The sequence below is a fragment of the Lycium barbarum genome, chromosome 9 (assembly GCF_019175385.1).
Source record: "Lycium barbarum isolate Lr01 chromosome 9, ASM1917538v2, whole genome shotgun sequence".
Lineage (NCBI taxonomy): Eukaryota > Viridiplantae > Streptophyta > Magnoliopsida > Solanales > Solanaceae > Lycium > Lycium barbarum.
The window spans coordinates 30,279,214-30,302,221 of NC_083345.1; the positions used below are offsets into that span (position 1 = coordinate 30,279,214).

General features: G+C 35.0%; 2 protein-coding genes across 5 annotated transcripts; one reads left to right on the forward strand and one right to left on the reverse strand.

Annotated features, from left to right (window-relative positions):
* The first annotated feature begins 350 nt into the window (after window positions 1-350).
* Window positions 351-10,143, forward strand: LOC132610958 (ARM REPEAT PROTEIN INTERACTING WITH ABF2-like). Of its 2 annotated transcripts, none has more exons than XM_060325366.1 (19): window positions 351-765; window positions 1,610-1,770; window positions 3,368-3,540; window positions 3,632-3,752; window positions 3,835-3,909; window positions 4,023-4,117; window positions 4,280-4,355; window positions 4,470-4,580; window positions 5,631-5,759; window positions 5,852-5,920; window positions 6,061-6,120; window positions 6,369-6,492; window positions 6,585-6,724; window positions 8,097-8,160; window positions 8,252-8,331; window positions 9,016-9,080; window positions 9,173-9,290; window positions 9,367-9,491; window positions 9,708-10,143. In XM_060325366.1, exons 1-19 carry the CDS (start codon window positions 504-506, stop codon window positions 9,799-9,801), a joined length of 2,142 nt encoding a protein of 713 aa, XP_060181349.1. In that variant the 5' UTR covers window positions 351-503; the 3' UTR covers window positions 9,802-10,143. The 2 variants fall into 2 exon arrangements, with proteins under 2 accessions (XP_060181349.1, XP_060181350.1); XM_060325367.1 differs by having other exon boundaries at window positions 353-765; window positions 4,470-4,577.
* Window positions 10,144-17,335: 7,192 nt separating this feature from the next.
* Window positions 17,336-21,137, reverse strand: LOC132610959 (cyclin-P3-1). 3 transcript variants are annotated; one of them, XM_060325370.1, is made up of 4 exons: window positions 20,650-21,137; window positions 19,960-20,058; window positions 18,074-18,477; window positions 17,336-18,000 (listed from the first exon to the last, which is right to left on the reverse strand). In XM_060325370.1, exons 3-4 carry the CDS (start codon window positions 18,472-18,474, stop codon window positions 17,754-17,756), a joined length of 648 nt encoding a protein of 215 aa, XP_060181353.1. In that variant the 5' UTR covers window positions 18,475-18,477; window positions 19,960-20,058; window positions 20,650-21,137; the 3' UTR covers window positions 17,336-17,753. The 3 variants fall into 3 exon arrangements, with proteins under 3 accessions (XP_060181353.1, XP_060181352.1, XP_060181351.1); XM_060325369.1 differs by having other exon boundaries at window positions 19,960-20,175; XM_060325368.1 differs by lacking the exon at window positions 19,960-20,058 and having other exon boundaries at window positions 20,650-21,128.
* Between the last annotated feature and the right edge of the window lie 1,871 nt (window positions 21,138-23,008).

The following is a 23,008-nucleotide window of genomic DNA, read 5'->3' on the forward strand; positions in this document are numbered from 1 at the left end:
CATAATGAGATATGAGGTGGATAAAGTGTACGCAGACCTTACCCCTATCTTAAGAGGTAAAAAAACTATTTCCGATAAATCCTCGATACAAAGACAAGCAGTATAAAAGATATGAAAAAATATTATTTAAAAAAGCTGGCTGAAAAATAAAGAAGGAGTAACTACCGCAAACAAATTGAAACATAGGGAATATTTGTTAGAGGATAAAAAATAAAGACCAATACAAAATAGGAGCAAAAGTGTAAATGACCCGTATAAAAACCTTCTTCGGCCCATGCTAATTGGCTATGGAAGGATTAATGGCGGGAGACCCGAAAAAAAGTTTAAATTCCTCAAAATTTACCCTTTTTGTAAAACGCGGGCGTTAAAAAAAGGGTCCCTGTCCCCAAAACCAAGCACGCCCCATAAACATTTCATTTTTATCCCGAAACTACCCCCACACACACTACACACACTACACACACTAATTACGCTGCATCACACCTTTCCTCATCTCCTCTCCCATGGAGAACAACAACCAGAAGCACAGCGAACGTTCTTCGTCAAGCTCTGGTAGGAAAAGCTTAAAGAGAAAGCTAGTCGAAGATCTCATCGATGACGTGGATCGGAACAGCGTTCTAGAATCTTCTGAAGATGCTCAACAAGATCTGGCGCGTGAAGTTCGTACCCAAGTAGAGATTCTAGAATCTTCCTTTTCTTCATCTGAATCAGATCGCGCGTCTTCTAAACGCGCTATACATGTTCTCTCTGAATTAGCTAAAAACGGTAAGGCTAAAACTCTCCGATTTGGTTTTCATTTCCAGTGAATCAGAATTTTATATGTTTGCTAGTTTAATTTTAGGGAAAATTACGTTCTATGTCTATTTTTGGAAAATATTTACGCTACATAGCCTGTACTTTGTGTATAGACACCTGATTTAGCCCATATTTGTGTATAAACACCTTTTATACACTGTTATACACTTTATACAAGGTTGATATATTATGTATAATGCTTTCCCCCAGCTATAATTAATTAGCCAAAAAGGGTAAGGCAAAAAATCTCGATTTGAGTTCTTTTCATTTCCAGTTGATCAGAATTTTAGATGTTCATGCAGAGAGTTTGCTAGTTTTAATTTTAGGGAAAATTTACGCTCTATGTCTATTTTAAAAAATATTTACGACACGTAGCTCATACATTGTGTATTAACACCCGATTTAGCCTATATTTGTCTATAGACACCTTTTATACACTACTTCATCTGTTTCAATTTATGTGAACTTATTTGACAGGGCATGGAGTTTTAAACTTGTGGTGTTAAATGAGTCAAATGTATTCTGTGTGGCTATAAATTATTGCATAAAGATAAATTGTTTTCAAATATAAAAATGGGTCATTCTTTTTGGCACGGACTAATAAGGAAGTAGGTTCACATAAATTGAAACTGATGGAGTATTGTACACTTTTTACAAGGTTGATACATTATGTATAATGCTTTCCCACTAGGTATAATGTTGTATATATCGTGACGTAAATATCTTCAAAAGTTGTATATTTTTAAAAATTTCTCCATTTTATCAGTTTGGGAATGATAATAGGTTTTGATAATTGAGCATTTGTGTTGTGTAGAGGAATTTGTGAACGTAATTGTAGATTGTGGTGCTGTTCCGGCTTTGGTGAAGCATCTACAGCCGCCACCTCATGGGGGTGAAGGTGAAGGTAGTTATATGCCATACGAACATGAGGTTGAGAAAGGAAGTGCTTTTACGCTTGGGCTTCTTGCTATAAAAGTAAGTGTTCAGCTCTTTTTTAGATACTCACTCAGTTTCAATTTGTTTGTTTGATTTTGACTTGACAAGTAGTTTAAGAAAGTAAAAAAGTCTTTTGAATCATATGTAGAATGCACCAAAATGACCTTTAATCTTGTGGTCTTAAACATTCCATGTGGAAAGTTGGAATAAAAAAGTTGCCAGAAAAGGAAAAAAACATTCTTTTAAACTATGTTGCTCGGACTCGGGTGCGGGTGTCGGATACGGGTATGGATCTAGAGGTCGGACTCGGCATGATCTAAATTTTAAGATTCGTGGGTACGGATACGGGTGCGGGGATTCGGCAAAAATAATTCAAAATTCTAATAATATAGCTACAAGAATATGCTTAGATTATGAGAGCTTTTTGTGGAAGCACCTACATGTAGTTTGTACCAAACATGTGATTCAATCTTCCATTCTACTAGGTGCTAGACTGCGTGCTCTGAGAAACTAGTTAAATTTTCTACATAATATTGAAGGTATGCCATCTCATGTCTTCAAATCTCTACCTTTTGCTATCTTGAGAAATCACAATCTCAAAATTTTTCTTTAATTTGGTCATGAATTTCGGTCAAAGTATCCGATCTCTATTGACCGGATCCGACACGAATTCCGTACCCAAACCCGTGTCGTGTCGTGTCGGACACGGGTACGGCGGCAAAAGTGAAGGGTCCGAGCAACATAGCTTTTAAATGGTCTAAAAAGGAAAGTAAGACAAACAAGTTGAAATAAAGGGAGTTCTTTTAATTTTCTCAGCGTATTATCAGTTGTACTATATTATAGCCATCTTTAGGTGATGTGGTAACTAGAAACTAGTTTCTTTCAGCAGATGATTGTATTTGTATGAATTATCTCATAATTCCGGTGATAGCCAATTATAAAGAAGAGATTGCTTGTGCAGCAGGAGCTATGTATTATATGGAATAAGTAACTATGAATTAGATTTTCATTTTGTTGTATTCTTGTGTACTTGGTTTAATCTATTTGTGCATTCCTTTGCGGCAAGTGAAGAAGACTCAAGTTTCATTAGTAAGGGCATTTACCAAGTATGTCGTTAGGGTGACCGTTGAGGAACTATCATTATGACTTTACATATCTCTTAGACTCTGAAATTATCTGTTAAGAAGAAAGGGTAACAGGCTGGCAATCTCTGAAAGATTATTTTGTGTGCAAATTAAATAAAAGGTTAATTACCTCATTGTCACGCACAGTAGATAATTTCCCATTAGGAACACGTGCAGATCTAAATTAATTTCAACTAGTGTAAGATGAGTGCTGTGAGTTAACTGCCTATTATTAATATATTTACATTCTACTTGAAAAAGAAGCCCTTCCAAATTTGTTCCGTCAGTCAAGATTTATGGCATATAGATGATTTTCAACCTCATCTAACTCATAAACCTAAAGCATTTGTATTTGTTCCTTATGTACCTTCTTAAATTTTTGTGTCTCTTGCTCATAATGAAAAGAACTTTGTTTTCTACTTAATTCTGTATGATCCTTACTTTATGCATATATCAGAGGAGCAGATATTTACTCTCTTTCTTTTTTATATGTTAAACTTTATATCTGACAGCCAGAGCACCAACAACTGATTGTTGATGCTGGAGCTTTGCCTCATCTTGTTAATCTGCTGAAGAGGCACAGAGATGCTCAGAACTCTCGAGCAGTAAATGGTGTTATCCGGCGGGCAGCTGATGCAGTCACGAATCTTGCTCATGAAAACAGTAGCATCAAAACTCGTGTTAGGTAGTTTATTATTATCTGAAAACTGTGTTATTGCAGTATCTACAGAAAGAAGACTTCTTTTTCTTACTTCATCTGTATTTTGTGACTATAGGTTTGAAGGTGGTATCCCTCCACTTGTTGAGTTACTTGAGTTTGTTGATTCAAAGGTGCAGAGAGCAGCTGCAGGATCCTTACGAACGTTAGCATTTAAGAATGATGAGAACAAAAATCAGGTTAATGGCTTACAAATATTTATTTCGAATATCTCTACGGTCATGTCTTCTAGTTATGTTAATTTGTGTGAATGGATTGCAGATTGTGGATTGCAATGCACTCCCCACTCTTATACTGATGCTTCGGTCTGAAGATACTGCTATACACTATGAAGCGGTGAGACATCATTTACTGTCATGCTAAACCAGCATATATTTAGTTAAACCTAGGGTATGCCCTATGCTTCATGTGGTAGTTATCCACAGAACTAATTAAATTGTGGGCAGCAGGTTGGAGTCATTGGAAATCTGGTGCACTCATCACCAAATATCAAGAAAGAAGTTCTTCTTGCAGGAGCTTTACAACCTGTAATTGGGTTACTTAGGTATAATCAACTCTCATAACTTTCGAGCAATCTGATCATATCAACATTTCTGGTAGCTGCATTATTATTTGCAGAGTCCTGTAGAAGGACCTACCTGTGTAGTTATATGGTCCCTCCTTTTTTTCCTGTGTAGTTTGATGAGCTATAAATCTTGTATGCCAGTTCGTCCTGTTCGGAGAGCCAAAGGGAAGCTGCTTTACTGCTGGGACAATTTGCAGCAACCGATTCAGACTGTAAGGTTGATTGAACTAATAAACTCTATTTCCTTCTTAAATGCAGAAACTATTTTTCCAAGTAGCATTACTGAGCTACTTAAATTACACCCAGTGTAATGTATTTGAAACTCTTGCAGATTCATATTGTTCAAAGAGGTGCAGTTCCACCACTAATTGAGATGCTTCAATCTCCAGATGCTCAGCTTAGGGAAATGTCAGCCTTTGCCCTAGGGAGGTTGGCGCAGGTGGTAATTTATCTGATAAATCTTGAGTAGCACAACTTTCTTATACATGTCATGATAATTTTTCCATTCTTCCTTTTAGTATAAGGACTTGGACTATTGGTTGTGTGATGAAAGCTTGCCATTCAAGAATTATCTTTCCTTCTTTCACATGTTCTTTGGGATGATTTATCACAAACTTGCATTTTGATGATTACTGATTTTGGTTTTTCAATTGTGACCTCTTTTATATGTATTGTCCACATTTTATAAATGAAATCTTATTACTTAACCGTAAGGAAAGTAAAGGAAGTAAATCATGTTGTGATTGGTGTTCCCATTGAATTATTGATTATGCAGTTGCTGCGAAAGGTTTCTATTTAAAAAATGTTTGTTTCTGACAATCCTTTATAGACGACCAACAGTTAATTCACATAGTTTGTAATTTTGTACGACTCCTACCTAGGAGTATGTAAAGGAATCTCTAAGACAATAAGAAATTGGTGCTTTTGGGCACAAACACTATTGAAGGACAATAGTAATGAACTAATGATTTCCTAATATGGAAGTTTAATCTACCCTAACCTTCCGGAGGCTGTAGTATTGAGCCTGAGAAAAATCGTAAACTGAGTTTAATAATGTAATTTTTATCACTTAATTTTCTGAAACTGCTTGATCTCTTGTGATTTACAGTTTCTACTGACAGGCTTCTACAGATTTGTATCAGTTTCCTCATCAGTAAATCTGTTTTAGATGTAGATAAATGATATGTACCTCTCTACCTCACAACTTTTTGGTGCATGTTCTACAATCACACTATAACAGTTTTGAGGAGTAACATTGATTGAAATTTTAATAGCCCAAGCAGAATGGTATATCAAGATACTGTGATGTTCCTTATTATGGTACATGAGTATTTTTACTTCTTACTCTCTTGGAGCTCCTATTTAAATTGAAATGTGATGAATGAAGGTGCAAGAGCATTTCTTTCTGTTCTTCTTTCTCATAGCACTATGTTTGAGTTGAGGATTTAGTACGACATTGTTGACTGGGTGTTAGTGGTTCCGTGATGTTCAGGATACACACAATCAGGCTGGTATTGCTCACTGTGGTGGAATTATCCCATTGTTGAAGCTCCTTGATTCAAAAAATGGATCATTGCAACATAATGCTGCATTTGCTCTTTACGGGCTTGCTGATAATGAGGTGTTGCATGTTATCAAATCATATATTCTTTGATTATAATCAGTTTCATGCACTTAATTCTTCTTTAGACTTACTGTGACTTTCTGCTATAGGATAATGTTGCTGATCTTGTAAAGGTTGGAGGTGTTCAAAAGCTTCAGGATGGAGAATTTATTGTCCAAGTATGATGTCTTGACTTCCTTTCTTTTGGATTTTATGTTTTCTCTCAAGGATAAGTGCCTTTGTTACCTTAAATGAGTTTTCATTATTCTCTTTTTGCATATTGCCGTGGCCTCCTAAATTGAGTTCACTGACTATGCAGCCTACTAGAGATTGTGTAGCGAAGACATTGAAGAGATTAGAAGAGAAGATCCATGGACGAGTGAGTTTCTATTTCTTAAATTATTTGCTTGTGTAAGTTTTCTCTTTGGCAATGAAGGGCATGATTCATACAGGAGAATAATAAACCATGAGTGTGTTTCTTTTGCTACGGATAGCAAACTTTTTGTCACATGAATGCAATTTACCTCTGTTTTCCACATTTTAACTTTTACTTTTCTCAAATTTCTTTTGTTAAATCTTATAGGGTTATTCGTGATTATATGTAATATGTTTGTCCTTTTTTGGTAGATATTGGGCCATCTGTTATATTTGATGCGCATTGGGGAGAAGGTTATTCAGAGACGAGTTGCTTTGGCTCTGGCCCATCTTTGCTCACCAGATGACCAAAAAACTATTTTCATTGATAACAATGGTATATGTTTGATTTAGACCTGAGATTGATTTTTTGCGGGTTCTGGTTAGGCTCTGGCAATAACTTCTCCTATGCTGTTCATGCACTTGTAGGATTAGAGTTGCTTCTGGAGCTCCTTGAATCGACTAACTTGAAACACCAAAGAGATGGCTCTGTAGCTTTATGCAAATTGGCTAACAAAGCTAGCTCACTTTCACAAGTCGATGCTGCTCCTCCATCCCCAGTACCTCAGGTTTGTTTATCTTTTTTTTTATTCCAAATGCACTATTTAGATGCTTCAACTTTTTTCTTCGAGCTGGATTTAGATTATTGTCTTTGACCGTTTGCTGGTTAATGTTTCATTTCTCCACTTTGATATCTGTATTGCTTAGTCAGGCTATCATTGTTTGCCCTACTAGGATTTTTCAAAGATTTCAACTTCGCGTTCATCTTTATAACTTATGATTTTAGAATAATTAGCATAATTTTAGGGCACGACCTAAATCTTACATTTACAATTGGTTTACATCCAGAAGCAACTGTAGATTCTGATTTAGACATTAATTGTTGTTTGTGAAACCTCCAATTATATTTTACAGATACAGGTTATGTGAGGAACCAATTTCCCCATTCCCCATTATTAGCTGGGGAGGTCAGAAGAGATAGCAATAGTGCTGTCATGGAATTGAAAAGATCTCTATGGATCAAAGATGCTACCTTTCTAGAAGCAAAACTCTCCTTCATGGCAGTAGTTTTATTTAAACACTGTTTTATTCAAACTATTGAAAATTGTGTATGCAAGAAAGATATTTGCTCTTGCCTTTTAGGAAGAACCTCTGTTTGCAGATCCAATCTTAGTGAGAGTTGGGATTGAGCTTTCACTAAAAGAACTTATAGTAAAAGGAGGAAACAACTTTCCGAAGCTTATAATATAGCTATGCAAATTTAATATATTTGGCCATCTTTTCTTGTTGTTTCTGATATTCTGGATTGCTTCAAATTTACATGCTCATCCCTGTCGACCAATTTCCATTTTTTTCAAGGCAGTGTGCTATGAAGACACAAGACTTAACCCCCCCCCCCCCCCCCCCCCACCCACACACACACACAAATAGTTAGTCGAGGATGGAAACTCATTGAGAGATCTATTACTGATTGGGCCACCCCTCTTAGCAAAGAAAGTTTTTCTTTATAGAGAGGGAGTAAGGAGTTTTTAAAAAGGATGACTTTTGGGAAAATCCAAAATGTTGATTTGTAAAAATTGAAGGCCCCTTCCCCCAGGGGGAGCATGTGCTCCAATTTTGTGTCGTTTCTGCCACTAGGTTAAGCTGTTAAGTAGGACATGAAGTGGGGCTAGGGTGATTCTTGCTGCAGATAATGGCGAGAAATTTATGATGACATTTGGGAGAATATTAGGTGCTTTGCATTTTGATGAAATTTTGTTTTTTACCACCCTATATTTGCTATTGGTGCTGATTGTTTTAACCATTTTAAGTTTTTGTTAACTGTTTCATATTGGGTTGACTGTATTCATTATTTCTGTTATTTTCTATCTCAATTGATAATGCGGCTTATTCCATCCCGATGTTGTACCTCTTCCCCTCATTTTTTCTCTTTTAATCCAGGTCTATCTGGGCGAACAGTATGTAAATAATTCTACACTGTCTGATGTAACATTTTTAGTTGAGGGTAAGAGCAGTTTTACTAAGCTAATATAACTGTCTTCCTTCCTTTCTTTTTTAAATGTTGTATCTTACTTTTTTATATGTTCTTCCACCAGGCAAACGGTTTTATGCCCATAGGATTTGTTTACTAGCTTCTTCTGATGCATTTCGAGCTATGTTTGATGGTGGCTACCGGGTGAGTTGAAGTCTACCTTTTTTGTTTTAAATTTGTTCATTTCCTAATTGTTTAAAAGCTATGATCCGTTTGAAAAATCAATCTTGTCAATTTAAAGATGACATCTTTCTTAAGTGGACAAGGGTAGAGCTGGCCATTATCCACTGAGTTTTGAACCATGCGCCTCGTATACTTTGTTTTATCTATTTTTTTTGTTTGTAACTTGATTGCTCGCAAGTTTGTTAACTAAGCAAGAGTAAGCGTGTTGTTATTTCAAAGTATTCATTTTTCTATGATTGTCTTCTTCTTTTGTATAAATGTCACTTCCTTTATTTCATTTTATGTGTTTCACTTTCCTTTTTCGCCTGTTAAAAAGAATGCCACTGTCTATATATAGTAATTCTTTAACTCCCAACATCTCGCATGGCATGTTTAAGACTACAAGATTCAATAATATTTTGGTACATTACATACATCTTTAGTTTAAAGACCATAAGATCCAAAAGTCATCCTTTTTTAAAACTCCGTGCCCGGTCTAACTAAGACAATGATTGGAGGGAGCAATACTGAGAAGTGAGATGTGTATGCATGGCCATTGCAAAAAGAGTCACAAGTAATAGGCAAGCATATTTGTTTAAACTGTGTCAGCGTATCTGGGATTAGCTCGGTACTTTGTTTCTAATAGTTTGTAGTTAATTATTGCAGGAACGAGATGCCAAGGACATAGAGATCCCAAATATCCGATGGGACATTTTTGAGTTGATGATGAGGTAGAATGCTCTTTACTTGCCATCAAATCCATGGCTCATATTCTGGAAGTCAATCTTGCATTTTTAAGGACTATAATCTCTCTTGCTTGCAGGTACATATACACAGGATCAGTAGATGTTAATTTGGATGTTGCGCAGGATCTTCTAAGAGCTGCAGATCAGTATCTATTAGAGGGCCTTAAACGTCTTTGCGAGTATGCTATCGCACAGGTGAGTGCTGATATCTGTGGGAGTTCAGGGGCAGTTTCCTGTCACATTTTTACTAATGAATTTTTGTCTTTTCTAGGATATATCTGTGGAAAGTGTGTCTCTCATGTTCGAGTTGTCGGAGGCATTTAATGCTTTGACTTTACGTAATGCTTGCATTCTATTCATTTTGGAAAAGTTTGACCAATTAAGTGTCATGCCATGGTATGTCCTGGACTTCAGTAATCCTTAATCACATTATTTTTATGGGTTTGGTGGGTGGGGAATCAAACTGGATATCCTTCTATGTTTGCTTATTTGGTGTGTGAAAAATGCGTGAAGCATGCCATTCAACTTGAAGTGAACATTTCCAAAGTGACGTATATAAGAATATGGGTTTCGTCTTGTACGGGTTTTAACGCGATGTAATCTCATATGCAGGTATTCACATTTGATTCAACGTGTATTACCTGAGACTCGTAGTTACTTTGTAAGGGCACTTACCAGGGCAAACCAAGCTGACATGCGGGTCTAGATGTTTCAGATTCAGTTTTGTTCTTTTATTAATTGTAACCACGGGAGAGTATGTACAGGTGTGGGTACTATTGTAATAGGTCTCAAAATGAGAGCTAATGTAAAATTCCTCATTGAATGCACCAATTCCAGATCTTTGGATGGTCAACGTAGCTTATACAGTAAGGTTTAAACGCCTGTGATGTTCATAATGGTCTTTGATGAGGTGAAAGAATGAGTAGTTATATTGAAAATATTAAGATAGTAGGTGTTGTAGTGTAAGATTTTTATATACTTAAGCGTGATATTAGATAGTAATTCCTTATTTATGATATATGATAGGTGATTTCCAACTTTATTCATAGTAATAGGGTGCCTTGACAGTTTTAATGAAACATGTCCCTTATACTCAATATGCTTGGTTATGCTATCTACAAGAAAATCAATTAGGAGATGGATGGAAGCCCGAGCAAACTTGTCTATTTTTATGTAGTTTCATTGACAGCATCAAGAGGATGCAGATAGTACAAAATATAGAGATTACAGAAGAAGATTGACAATTTGGAGTTTGACATTTCATCAAAGCATCTTCGGTGCCTTTTTGTGCAAATATAGTCAAACCTTTCTATAACAGCATATCAAAGAATACTAACTGGTGTCATTTTTTAGATTTTCCTGATGGTTTTACCAACTCCAAACTCAAAAGCTTCCTTAATATTTTGTGGCATGACCCAACCAAGGCTAAAGATTGAGAAAAATATATTCCATAGACTTGCAACGTTGTTCTGTGATAGAAGAGGTGGTGGTTGGTCTCTGACTGTTGTGGACATAATATTTGTTGACAACTGTATGCTCTTTTTGTGAGATCGTCTTGAGTCAAGGAAGCTTCATAAATAGCTCTCCAGCTAAAGCAAATTATTTTAGGAGGCAATTTTGTTTTCTGATCAGTTTCCAAGGCCATCTGTTTATCATCCTATCTTAGCCACTTCTCCTTTCAAAATTTTATATGCATTCCATTGTTAGGTTTGAAGACCATGTTACTGAGAGGATTCATCCCAAAGTTTTCTAATGTTCTTCCAAAAACTTATAACATGCGGGGACCTTGAAAGATTGATGTACCAGTGATTCTAGGTGCCATTTTGCATTAACTATCTCTTTTGAAAGAAGATAATGCTCTTTGTCATACCTCCACAACCATTTCATTAACACGAATTTATTATGAATAACAAGGTTTCTAATTCCCAGAATACCTTGTTCTTTGGCATGATAACTTTAGACCTTGTTGTCCTTATTATTAGTTTATTATCTTCCCACAAGAGTGGCCTCCTAATCTTGTCAAGTTATTTATGTATCTAGAATAGGAACGTTGAATACATACATATGTGACCCCCTAAACTTATTTTCCTATTAAACCCCTCAACCCAAGTCAATATGTGTCTATTAGACCCAAAGAGCTGACATGGCACAAAAAGTGAGACTCACTTATGTTTGGGTGCGTGAAGATATCCAAATCAGCTGAGAACAAAATAAAACCCACTTAAAATCTATTAAAAAAAAATAAAGAAAAAATGAACTTCAAAGTGTGTATCTCGTCCAGCGGCCGGCGTAGTGAATTTCTGGAACGTGAAAAGCAATAATCCCATGGTGAAATTCATAATTAAGTTTGTATATCTAATTCTTGCAATTAGTTATTCTCAGTTCGAAGGATTAAAACCCACCTAATCATATTTTTGTTTTTGACTCGTCGTTGCCGGAAGATGGTGTTCAACAGATCACTAGAGATTTTATCTTGAAATCTCTCTTCCTTACATTTATGTTACCTTCTCTTTGCATTCTTTTTTAAAGAAAACTTGCAGAAGCCCTCAATTAAATTAATGCCCAAAAATTGAAGCAATACCCAGAAAAAAAAGAAGGGAAACATAGATGGAGAGCAAATGGCCAAATTACATTTTAAAAAAAAAAATGAGAATCGTTGATTGCTTCGAGAAAAAGGTCGAAATTCAACAAAGATAAAACTACGGGGAAAAAGAAGAAGAAGAGGGATGGGGGGTGACGAACTAGGGGAAAATTCTGGAACAACTAAAAAAAGAGGTTTTCTAAAATTTTCCACGTGTCACCTACTGATTCGTCATATTTGCCATGTCTCCACATGTGAGAATCACACATTTTATTTTGTTAGAGATTTTTCAGTTAGGTGTTTAATAGATACATGTTGACTTGAATTTAGGTCTTAAATAGGAACAACCATAACCCCCTGTTTGGATGGTTGTTTCCCGTGGTTCATTAATGTACGGTTTTCTATGAAATTATATTTGTTTTCATTATTCTTAAAATTATGTGGTATGGTGTTGTAAATCAGTGGTTCATTTCATGGTTATATAACCATGAAAAGTCTCAATTTTTGTAACCACGAATTTAGTGGTTTTTTCGTGATTACGTATTTTATTTTCCCATTATACCCCCACCCTTCACCACACCACCCCTACCCTACCACTCACCCCTACCTCCCAACCCAGCCTACCACCCACCACCCACTACCCCCACCTAACCCCACCCCACAACCACTCACCCCCCACCCTACCACCTACTACCCCCACCCTCATCCCACCTACCCCACCCTCATCCCACAACCACCCACCTCACACCACTCACCCCTCCACCACCCCATCCACTACACCACCCTCATCCCACAACCACCCACCTCACATCACTTACCTCTCCACTACCTCCACCCACTACCCCACCCTCATCCCACAACCACTTACCTCACACCACCCACCCCTCCACCACTCCCACCACCCACCCAATGACCACTCCTACCCACCACCTACTTATTCTTTAAAGTTTCTGTTTTATCGTTTACTTGAGTTTTATCGATAAATATAAACTAATTTTATAATTAAGAGTAAAGGGTATTTGAGTAAACTTACAAGTTATTATACAATACAATACATTCAAACCAAACAATACAGTCTATCCAAATATTATGTTCATTAATGCAGTACAATACAATACAACACTATACTGTACCATACCATACTGTACATTAATGAGCCGTGTGAAACAACTATCCAAACAGGGCGTAAGTGTCTAAATGGAATTTTTGGACAAGTTTAAAGGATTGCATATGTATTCAAGTGCTATAGCATAGTATATCAGTCAGCTACCTCAGATTAAGGGCATCATTGATAGATACACAACACTCTTTTAAGTATATTGATGTGTAGGCATGATGAGGCCTAAAATATTAGTATGAGGTGAAGGTAAAGGTAGACGACTTGGGATGTTTCTACTACACAAAAAATAATGTGTTATCTGCATATAGCGCATGTGAGACTGAATTAAATTAGTGGGGCTTGTGCCCATGGGCGGAGCTACAGTGTAACAGGGAGATTCAGGCGAATCCAGTAACTTTTGTGCAAATCTTGTATTTGTATCAGAAAATATAGTAAATGTATATAATCAATTAATTACGAACCCACTTACAAAGGTAAGTTGTTGGTCCAGTGGTAAGGAAGATGGCAAAAAAGCCTTCAACGCCACAAGATGTGGGTTTGAACCCAGCTTTCAACATTCTTTTCCTGTTTTGCTAGGATACATAAGTACATAATCACTTTTTAAGAACACAAACTTGTTGATCACTTTTCCCTTTGTTACATGTTTTTTGCTTTTTCTGCTATATATGCAGAATTTAAAAAAAAAAACTTTATTTTTAAAAATATATAAGATTGACAATTTAAAAAATGCAAGTAGAACGTGCCACTCTAAAACAAAACAGGGTCACCATTTCTTTCACAAACATCAAACCCAAAATTAGATTTCTACAAAGATCAAAAACCTATTCTGTCTGCTTCTTCTTCTTCAAAAACTACAAAAGTCTTTGCACACCCGCCACCCACTCTCTGTCGGAGTCCAAACCTCCGGCTGATGACTGGTAGATACAGAAACTCTTTCATTTCATCGCTTTCTTAAATATATTAAATACCGATACTTGTTCATTAGTTTGACGGATGTTATACATTAGCTTGAGGTCATTGTGTCTTAAAATTTCGAAACCCCAAACCTCAAATCCTGGCTCCGCCTCTGCTTGTGCCTAATTCAAATTGGCTTTATCTTTATTTTCTATTCCCGGACAATATTCAATCTTTACATAACGATCATAATCATTGTATTTTTTGTCGATTCTAAATGTGTATATTTGGATTTCTGGCTCCATCTTCTGCAGAGATTCTCATTCTTAAGTGAAGCTGTTTAAGAGCTTCACACACCCAGCGCAAATTATCTTCCTCTATTTTAATTTTTGCTAGTGAATCTTATGCTGCGCACAATTAATGTAAACTACTGTCATACATATAATCCTCACTAATGAGTGTTAAGCTATTTAAATTGAACCAGTGACATTCAATATCTAGTCAGAAGTAGTGCATGTTGCACATGGCAGTAAGGGGAAGAATGCTTATTACTCTTAGCAAAGTTTTTTTTTTTTTTTGATTTATTAAAAGATACTCCATCCATTTTAATTTATGTGACATAATTTAAATCAACATGAAATTTAAGAAAGAAGTGAAAATATTTTAATTTGGGTCTAAGACATGTCATAGCATTTGTGTGACTATAAAACTTTTGAAATTTGTGGCCTTAAAGTCATGGCATTTGTGTGGATATAAAAACTTCTCATTAAGAGTAAAATTAGAAGCGTAAACTTAATTTTTTTCAAATTTAAAAGTGTATCATTATCTGAAAGACTAAAAGAAAAGTGCGTCATATAAACTGAAACAAAAGAAGTATTAACCTTAAAATATTACGGAAAAAAGAAAGGCAATTATGTTTTTGAACTACTCTTATCAAGATATTAAATTCCTAGGGGCAATGTATTTTTAGTGTGGATAACAATCTCCTGTGTGGAACTCAATGACTTTTCAACCAATCTTTAGAAAACCTTTTCCTTCCAAGTTACTATTAATGCGTGTGCGTCTCTCTCTCTCCGTGGTTGTTGTATGTATATATGTGTGTAAGAGAGGAAGTTTATGACGAAATTTTATGATGAAATTTACATTTTCACCAATTATAGAGTAAAAAAGAGTCTACTCCAACACTTCATACCATCTTGCCTTGGAGTGAAGGGATTACTATTAGTTTAGGCAGTTTCTCACCATAGTATAGCATCTTTCCATAGGAAAGACACTAAATTTGCCAAAAAGTTAAGTCTCTTGTCAAAATTCTCAATGACACTACTCCAGATTTTAGTAAATCTGAACTTGGACCTAAAGGAAGATCTGGATAGGTTGTAGTAAAAGAACAAGTGCTATGGCATAAAGTATCAGCGAACTACCTCAGATTAAGGGCACTATTGACTAGAGACACAACACTCTTAAGCATATTGATGTGTGGACACGATAATACCTAAAAAATTATGAGGGTAAGGTTAAGATAGAGGACTTGGGATGTTTCTATTCCACACAAAAATAATGTGTTATCAGCATATAGCACATGTGAGACTGAATTACATTCCTAAGACTTGTTGCCTAATTCAAATCCTTTAATCCACTATACTTGTTTGGCTTTATCTAAAATTATACTGATAAGAACAAGTTTCCTAATCAAGGTTTTCTGAATGTCAAGCTTAAGTAAGATGTCTGGTTCTCCTTTCTTTAGCTTCCAATTAAGCACTTCATTTGCTAGTACTAGAGCTGCATCAATGATTTGAGTCTTTCTGCTCATATTTTAGCAACAATGTTGTAAACACTGCCATATGGCTGATTGGATTATAATCATTCAATTCAATTGCACCTTTAATTTTAGGAACTAATGTTATAAATGAAGCACTACATGATCTTATCATATGACAGTGTTTGTAAAAGTGAGAAAGGACACCCATCACATCATCTTTAATAATTCTCCATACCTTCTAAAAGAAGACCATAGCATATTCAAGCCTTGTCTTAAGCACAAGACTTGATGGTTGCAGAAATCTCTTCTTTCTTAATTGAATTTTTCAGCATTACCTTCTCTCTCCTGTACGAGTAAAATCTATCTAACTTGGCAGTTGGTCTAGATTTTCTATGTTTTGTGTACAACTTTTGATAGAAGTCTAGGATTATTAATTCCTTTGATATGTTCTTTGTCCTCTATATTTAGTCCTCACCTTTATCTTATCAATGCGACTGTTCCTTTTGTGTGAATTTACTATTCTTTGTCCTCTGTAGTTCTAGCCTTCTAGGATCAAGTTTTGTTTGATTAGGAGTTGCAGATTTTTGGCATAAATGTTAACCTAGAAGAGATGAGGTGGACTCTGTCTTTATTGTCCTCGTCTGTTAGAAAAATAAATTCCAAAAGTGGGGAAGAAATAATATGGCTCTGATAGAGGGGGGAATTTAGGCCTCCCGCTTTGGCAGAATTCCTCCGAGATTTACAAAGCCAATGAAATTCAAGTTCCAGTAATTAACTTGAATATTCCACAAGAACAAAATTTTGTGATTTGTATTGAAAGTGAAAGAGAGAAAAGTTTGATACTTATTTTTATTTTGGAATAATCATGTATTTATAATACTTGAGTGTCTGTCCAAATCAACAGACTTGAACCTTTAATTTTAATCTTTTAAGAATAGGTACCTTTTTAATCAAAACCATTCATTTTAATAATTAAAATGACTGAAAATATATTTACCAAAACCTACTATTCTCAATACTTCCCCGACAATAACACTAGCTAATACTAACATCGTCAATATTGATAAATCCTCAACAGAGGTCACCTATAGTGATAAAGGTATTTGTTGTGTATGGATGAAGAGGGATACCAGACACTAGTGATAAAGGTGTGTTGTATTAATCTTAAAATATTAGGGAAAAAAGAAAGACCATTACGTTTTGAACTTCTCTTGTCAAGATCTTTTTTGCTTTACCCTCTAGTAATATTGTTCACAAAAGAAAAGGCTGTGATATTTAATTGCTAGGAGCCAATGTATTTTAGGGTGGATAACATTATTCTACAAGGAAGTCAATGACTTTTCAACCGATCTTTAGAAAACCTTTTCCTTTCATGTTACTATTCCCTCCGTCCCAATTTATACAAGACTAATCTATTTGAAAAATCAAACAACTCTTTCTTTAATTTCAATTTCAAACATAGATTCTTCAAATCTTTTATAATACACTTTACAAATTTAAAAACTACATAATTTTTTTTTAAGTCCGCATAATTAATAATTCACAATATATAAAAAAGAGTAAAAAATAATCATAGTTAAAAAAAAAAAAAAGAGTAATTTGACTCCCAAATAGGTTAACCCTCGTATAATTTGAAACAAAGGGAGTACTATTTAAGTGTGTGCCTCTCCTTAGTTGTTGTATGAATATGTGGCATTGGAGTTGAGGGATTAAGCAGTTTGTCTTGACGTACAGGTAAGGTTCACAAGTTGATGTGTCATTTCATGTGTTTTGGTAAAGCTCCTTCCTCCAACAGCTACAAATGGCATGTGATGTGAATTGATAAAGATATGGGCAAATTAAGCACCTACAAAGAAATATCTGGCAACTTATTTAAGAAAGAATCCTGCAAAGCCAAAAAAGATCCTTCGAATAATTACAAGTACCTGAAATTCTTACAATGCATTGTAAACAAAACCCTTCCGGGTTCAAACTTGGTTGTTCAAAATAATGTCTGAAATCACTCATAAATATCTATTGTAAACCTTTAACAAGCATGTCCCTCATTCTATAGGCACCAACATTCGTGGGAAATTTCACAGAACCTGAAAAAAGAATGATATGGAACTAATATAAAGCCAGGGTTCCTACGAGCTACACCAGTACAGTAAAGAAAACCTGCACAATACAAAAATGGGTAAAAATAAAACAATAAAAAAAGGTGTATCACACTACAGCTATTTCCTACTAAACAATATAGTACAAAACCCAGCATTTTAGTTTCTTCCACACGTGTAAGAATCTTTTGACTTTGTGATAATATCTTCAGCATTGTGCACAGGTGGAATCGTCTTTGTTTGACCAGCTCTCGCTGATTCTACATGCCTGAATTGAACGCTCGATCTGGAAACCTACAGTACCTTCCTTCTCCAGGAGCGAGCAATAGCTCCCGAATGTTTGGACACTTACATGAAGTCTAAAATCCAGTCCAAACAAGAATTTCATCTCCAGCTTGTTCAACTCTTTTGTCGTTACACCACCTACTCTTGCATAGTATGCATTGTTATAGAATCTGAAAATCATAAAGATTCAAAATAAGCAAATTCCTAGAAACAAGTGTTATTTCTAACAATGGGTAAACTTACGCATCATCAATGAACTTTGCTGCCACCATCACACTTGTGATGAGTAGTCGGTGAACATTGAGGGATGTTAAATGAGCACTAGTGGATTCAATGAATCTCTCCATGTATATGTGTGCAACCACAAAGCATGAAGGGCTACAACATGAATACTTAAAAATGCGATCCAAGTATTGTTCAATACCGAGAGAGGGTGCTCTTGATCCATGAAATATTGTGATCACGTCTTTTCTTTCTGTACTTTCTAATAACCTTTCATTACTTTGGATAGACCTCTCAAGTAGTGTTGAAAGAAGCGATAGAACTTTGGGTTTTCCTGATTTTTCCTTGCTAGATATCTTCAGCCCCAATGCTAAGTAATTTTTCGAGCATATGACCTCAGGTTCAGGCGGCAGAGTTCCCATGTCCTGGGGATCATAGATTAAATGGTATCAATACACTTGAACATTGCAAAAGAAATTATAATTTACAGTAAGAACTGCAGAATATATGAAGTGATTGAACATCCATAGAAGCAAATTATTGTGTAGCTGCAAAAATCTCATTTGATCGGCCTCAGGAACCGATGAAGGAGTTAAAGCAGGGGCAGTATATTTAACACTTAACCCTGAAGGTGCAGTCATGTTTAAGGAGCTTCTCTTACTTATCTCCCAACAAAATAAAAAGGGACCAAAACCTTCTATGCTTGATATTTTTTTTCCTAATAAATACAGTTCTGAAATGTTTCAGCCTCTTTGGCGGAAAAAGAGGAATTTGAAGTTCATAGCAAGAAACTCTTATATAACTTCGTTTTTTCCCCCCTTTTTTTTTTTTTTGGGGGGGGGGGGCGGGGATAAGTAAGAAAGCTCTTAACCATGACTGCATCTTCATCTAGTGCAAGAAAGTTCACGGTTTCTGTTAGCGTACTTGATAAAATTGACAACAAAGACTAAATTTACAACAGTGGGGTCTTTGTTTAGCAGGATGGTGAATTTGAATTCTGAGAAGTCCCATTTCTCTTAGGCTCTTTGAAATGATGTGGAAAAAAGAGTTCAATAATTGCTACTTTCTTCATACAGCACTGTCATATGTAATCCTAAGGGGTCGTTTGGTTTAAGGACTCATTAGTCCCGGGACTAATTTATCCCATCTAGTGGGATTATTTTATACCATCTAAAAGATGGTATAAAATAATCCCAGTATAAGTGGGTTACGAAGGTATAAGCTGGGTTATCCCAGCACTAATTTTTATACCATGTTTGGTACAAGGTATAAGTTTATCCCAGCACTAATTTATACCTTATACCAAACATAGTATAAAAATTAGTGCTGGGATAACCCAGCTTATACCTTAACCAAACGACCCCTAAATGTATAAGCAAATAGTTGAAGTTATCACTTCGGGGGATTAGCTGAATCATCAACCAAGGAAATATAGTTCATGTAAAGTAAGTTCATTTACCATTGACATACTCAGTTTACGAAAAGTCAAGCTTTTCTAGCTAAAACACTGTACAGTCTAAGAAGTGTGGCTTGTTAAATTAAGTGATTTTTCTACCCTCTGCTCATCATTAATACATACAAAGAGTTACACATGCCTTTTAAACTAACAACACTCTTAGTAACAGGAATCGAAAACCATAATAGACAACTGACCGAGAACATTTTGGTTTTTGCATTAAACAGAAAAAGTAAAGATGTGCTGGATTAAACTTAAAAGAAGTCATACAGTGAAAATATGATCTGATGAGTCACAATGTGACGGCTTACTACTAACCAAGAAATCATCACAAGTTACCAAATGAATAGTATCATACAGCACAAGATAGAATCCGAAAATGGCATTTGATTATCATTGTGAGAAGATACACAATTTCATGAAGAATATTAACACGACACATTTAGCTTACAGGGAAATGCACTAATTTCTTGACAGCTCAACCATGCTTTGGGATCTGCAATGAGTATCGCAATGTACAACCCGACTTGATAAAAAACACATCGGATACCTAATCCATATTCACCATTCCATCACTCCATCATTGACACTAAAGGGTAAGAACAATTGCAGGGGTCTAATCACTCCCATAAGCAGCGTAACGAACCATAAATGTGTCATCCATAACCTGTCTCAGCATTATTTAGTACTAGTCATGCTGAAACAAATTCATCAATTATAAGCTATTCTGCCAGCAGCTTATAGTAACAGATTTCACTACCAAGACATTACATTCACTTCTTGAAATTTCCAACAAGCAGGCTTTAAATATGAAGTGTATATGTAGACAATTAAACTTAATTGACAGATCTAAAAACATTGGGTCAGGATCTAGTAACAGTAGAAACAAAAAGAACATTAAAACAACCATAATTGAAAATTCTTTCTATATAAACCAACATTAGCAATATGCTTAGCTCCCCAAAAGCACAATATTAAGAACTCCAAATCACCCTCAACCTCATTAACAAACTTTTTAACTTAGAACCAAAAACTTACAAAACATAGATCTACCTAACCAGCAAAGCAAAGAAGTTGCTACATATTTCCCAATTGAAAACATATTAAAAATCCAAGAAAAATAAGGTAAAAAGGGACTTACCCAAGAAAGAAAATTCTTGATCTTGAGAGATGTGGTAAATATTCAGCTGGTAGTTGAAATTTGTACATGAAAACCCAAATCTTGAAACCAGAGAAACATGACTCTAATGGCAGCTAACAAAAGGGGCAACAAAACAATACTAATACCATATTTCTCTTTGTTTAGTTTAGTACTCCACTAACTATGTACCCTCAACTAAAATAGGGTGACCCAAAAGATGTTGTACTAATTTATTTTTTGTTGTAAGAAGAATAAAGCAAGTAGAGATAATTGGGTTTCTTCTTCTCTCTTTAGTTTCTCTTTCCTTTACACACCAAGAAGTGTGAGTTGGATTATCCTTTTTAGGTTGCTTCACATGAGTAGCAATATATTACTTACATTATATTATTATGTATAGTAGAAAAACATGTCAGCTTTGTGTGAATAGTTTTTAACCTTCTTTTTTTTTTTTTCTTTTCTCTCTCTTTCTCCCTGTTGAATTGGGAGAGTCGTATGTGGTCTCTCTTTTGGTATTTTTTGAGCAAATACTAATAATATTAGGGGAAAAAGAATGTGAAAAGTGTCGGTTGTCTAAATCTAATGAGTAATCACCATTGTTGAAGTGGGGAAATTAGCTCTTTCATAGGCGAGCGGTGCGGCGTTGGTCCCACCATATTATTTTCTGTCATCCCCTCTGTCTCGACAGTAATCTTTCTTTTTTAGTATGTATCAAATAAAATGAAACTTTCTGTCCCAAAATAAATACTTTTTTTTTATTAAAAAAAGAGTTCACTTAACTATTTAAACACCCTTTAATAAATTACTCTCTTCAAGAAAAAAATTATAAATTAACTAAACTACCCCTAATTAAATAGGCATTAGGATTTTGATCACATAACACTTAATAGGGATAAATCTAAAAAGATAAGGTTAATTGTTTCTTGATTTAATAAGTGGACACTTTTTTTTACTCAAGAAAAAAAAACTAAGTGGATACTTTTTTTGATTCGGAGGAAGTATTATTTTAGTAAAAAAAATTGTCTCATAATAAGTATTACTTTAGGAAATCAAGACAGAAATTGATTAGCTTTTTCTAATTCTATCCGTAGACAAAAACTAATAAGTTACAATATCATTTACATGATGATTGAAAAAGCCACATAGTAACTTGGTATTGTTGAATTCTCAATATCAAAAAGTTTACTACTTGTGCATGCTCTAATCAAGAGGAAAAAATTATATATTTTTATTATATAGGAGTAGTTTGGTAAACTTCACATTGCATTATTGATTTCTTAATATGCTTGTTTTTTGTTAAAGTGACACTTATTATGGGACGGAGGGAGCACATTTTTATGTTTAGAAATAAGTTAACTTAAAAAATTCTCTTTTACTCTTAATGAAATAATTAAAAATTTCTCTTTTACTCTTAATGAAATAATTTAGAGCCACACAAATATGTATGACTTGTTTTATACCACACGTTTCAAAAGTCTTTCTTTCTTAAATTCTGTGTCTAGTCAAACTATCTCATATAAATTGAGACGGAGGGAGTATTTGTTTCCCATCAAGGTTTGTTATCCATATTTTGAGTCCAAGTCTTACATCAAGGGGTCGTTTGGTAGTTGTTCAAGAGTAGGGGTGGGCATGGTGCGGTATGATATGGTATTTGAAACTTCGGTATGGTAATTTCAGTTTTCGGTTTCTAAAAATACTATACCATTACTGTACCAAATTAGTTCGGTATGGTTCGGTATTTTAAAGTTCAATTTCGATATTTTACGGTACGGTAAATCGGTACCATAGTTTGTCCGACTTCGACTTATATATACTCATATCGTGGAGAATTATGACTTCCGCTACTTAAGAGATTATGCACTAAACACCTGACACATAAAAATATTCAAAAGAAAGTACAAGCAATCCCTTTCGTAAATCAATTACACAAAAGAGACATTTAAATCAAGATAGAGTAATCAAAGTTCCAACGTTTAAACAATTAGTTTTCTAATAATACTAGTTTATATATTTGTAGCATTATAATACTAATATATATGAATTGTATATGTAATTATATACTTCGGTATGGTTATTCGGTATTTCGGTATTTTCTTTATGAATACCGAATAACAAACTTTTTAAAAATGCATACCAAATATCATAATACTAAAACCACGGTATAAAAAATTTCAATTTTGGTACGGTAATCAGTATCTACCATACCATGCACACCCCTACTCAAGAGGCAAGTTATTCATATGCTCCTTTCGTCTCAATGTAAATGCCTTTTTTTTTTGGTCTATTTCAAATGGAGTGTCTCTTTTTATATTTAGTAAGTTGACAATTCAAACATCTTACATGACTATTTTAATTATAACCA

What these genes read in the sequence shown, in the direction of transcription:
- LOC132610958 (XM_060325366.1), top strand. Translation starts at nt 504, where the DNA reads ATGGAGAACAACAACCAGAAGCACAGCGAACGTTCTTCGTCAAGCTCT. An exon ending in CCTGTAATTGGGTTACTTAG is followed by an intron (nt 4,118 to 4,279) that starts GTATAATCAACT and finishes CTTGTATGCCAG; the next exon opens with TTCGTCCTGTTCGGAGAGCC. An exon ending in ATTTTTGAGTTGATGATGAG is followed by an intron (nt 9,081 to 9,172) that starts GTAGAATGCTCT and finishes TCTTGCTTGCAG; the next exon opens with GTACATATACACAGGATCAG.
- LOC132610959 (XM_060325370.1), bottom strand. Translation starts at nt 18,474, where the DNA reads ATGGGAACTCTGCCGCCTGAACCTGAGGTCATATGCTCGAAAAATTAC. An exon ending in GCAAAGTTCATTGATGATGC is followed by an intron (nt 18,001 to 18,073) that starts GTAAGTTTACCC and finishes TATGATTTTCAG; the next exon opens with ATTCTATAACAATGCATACT.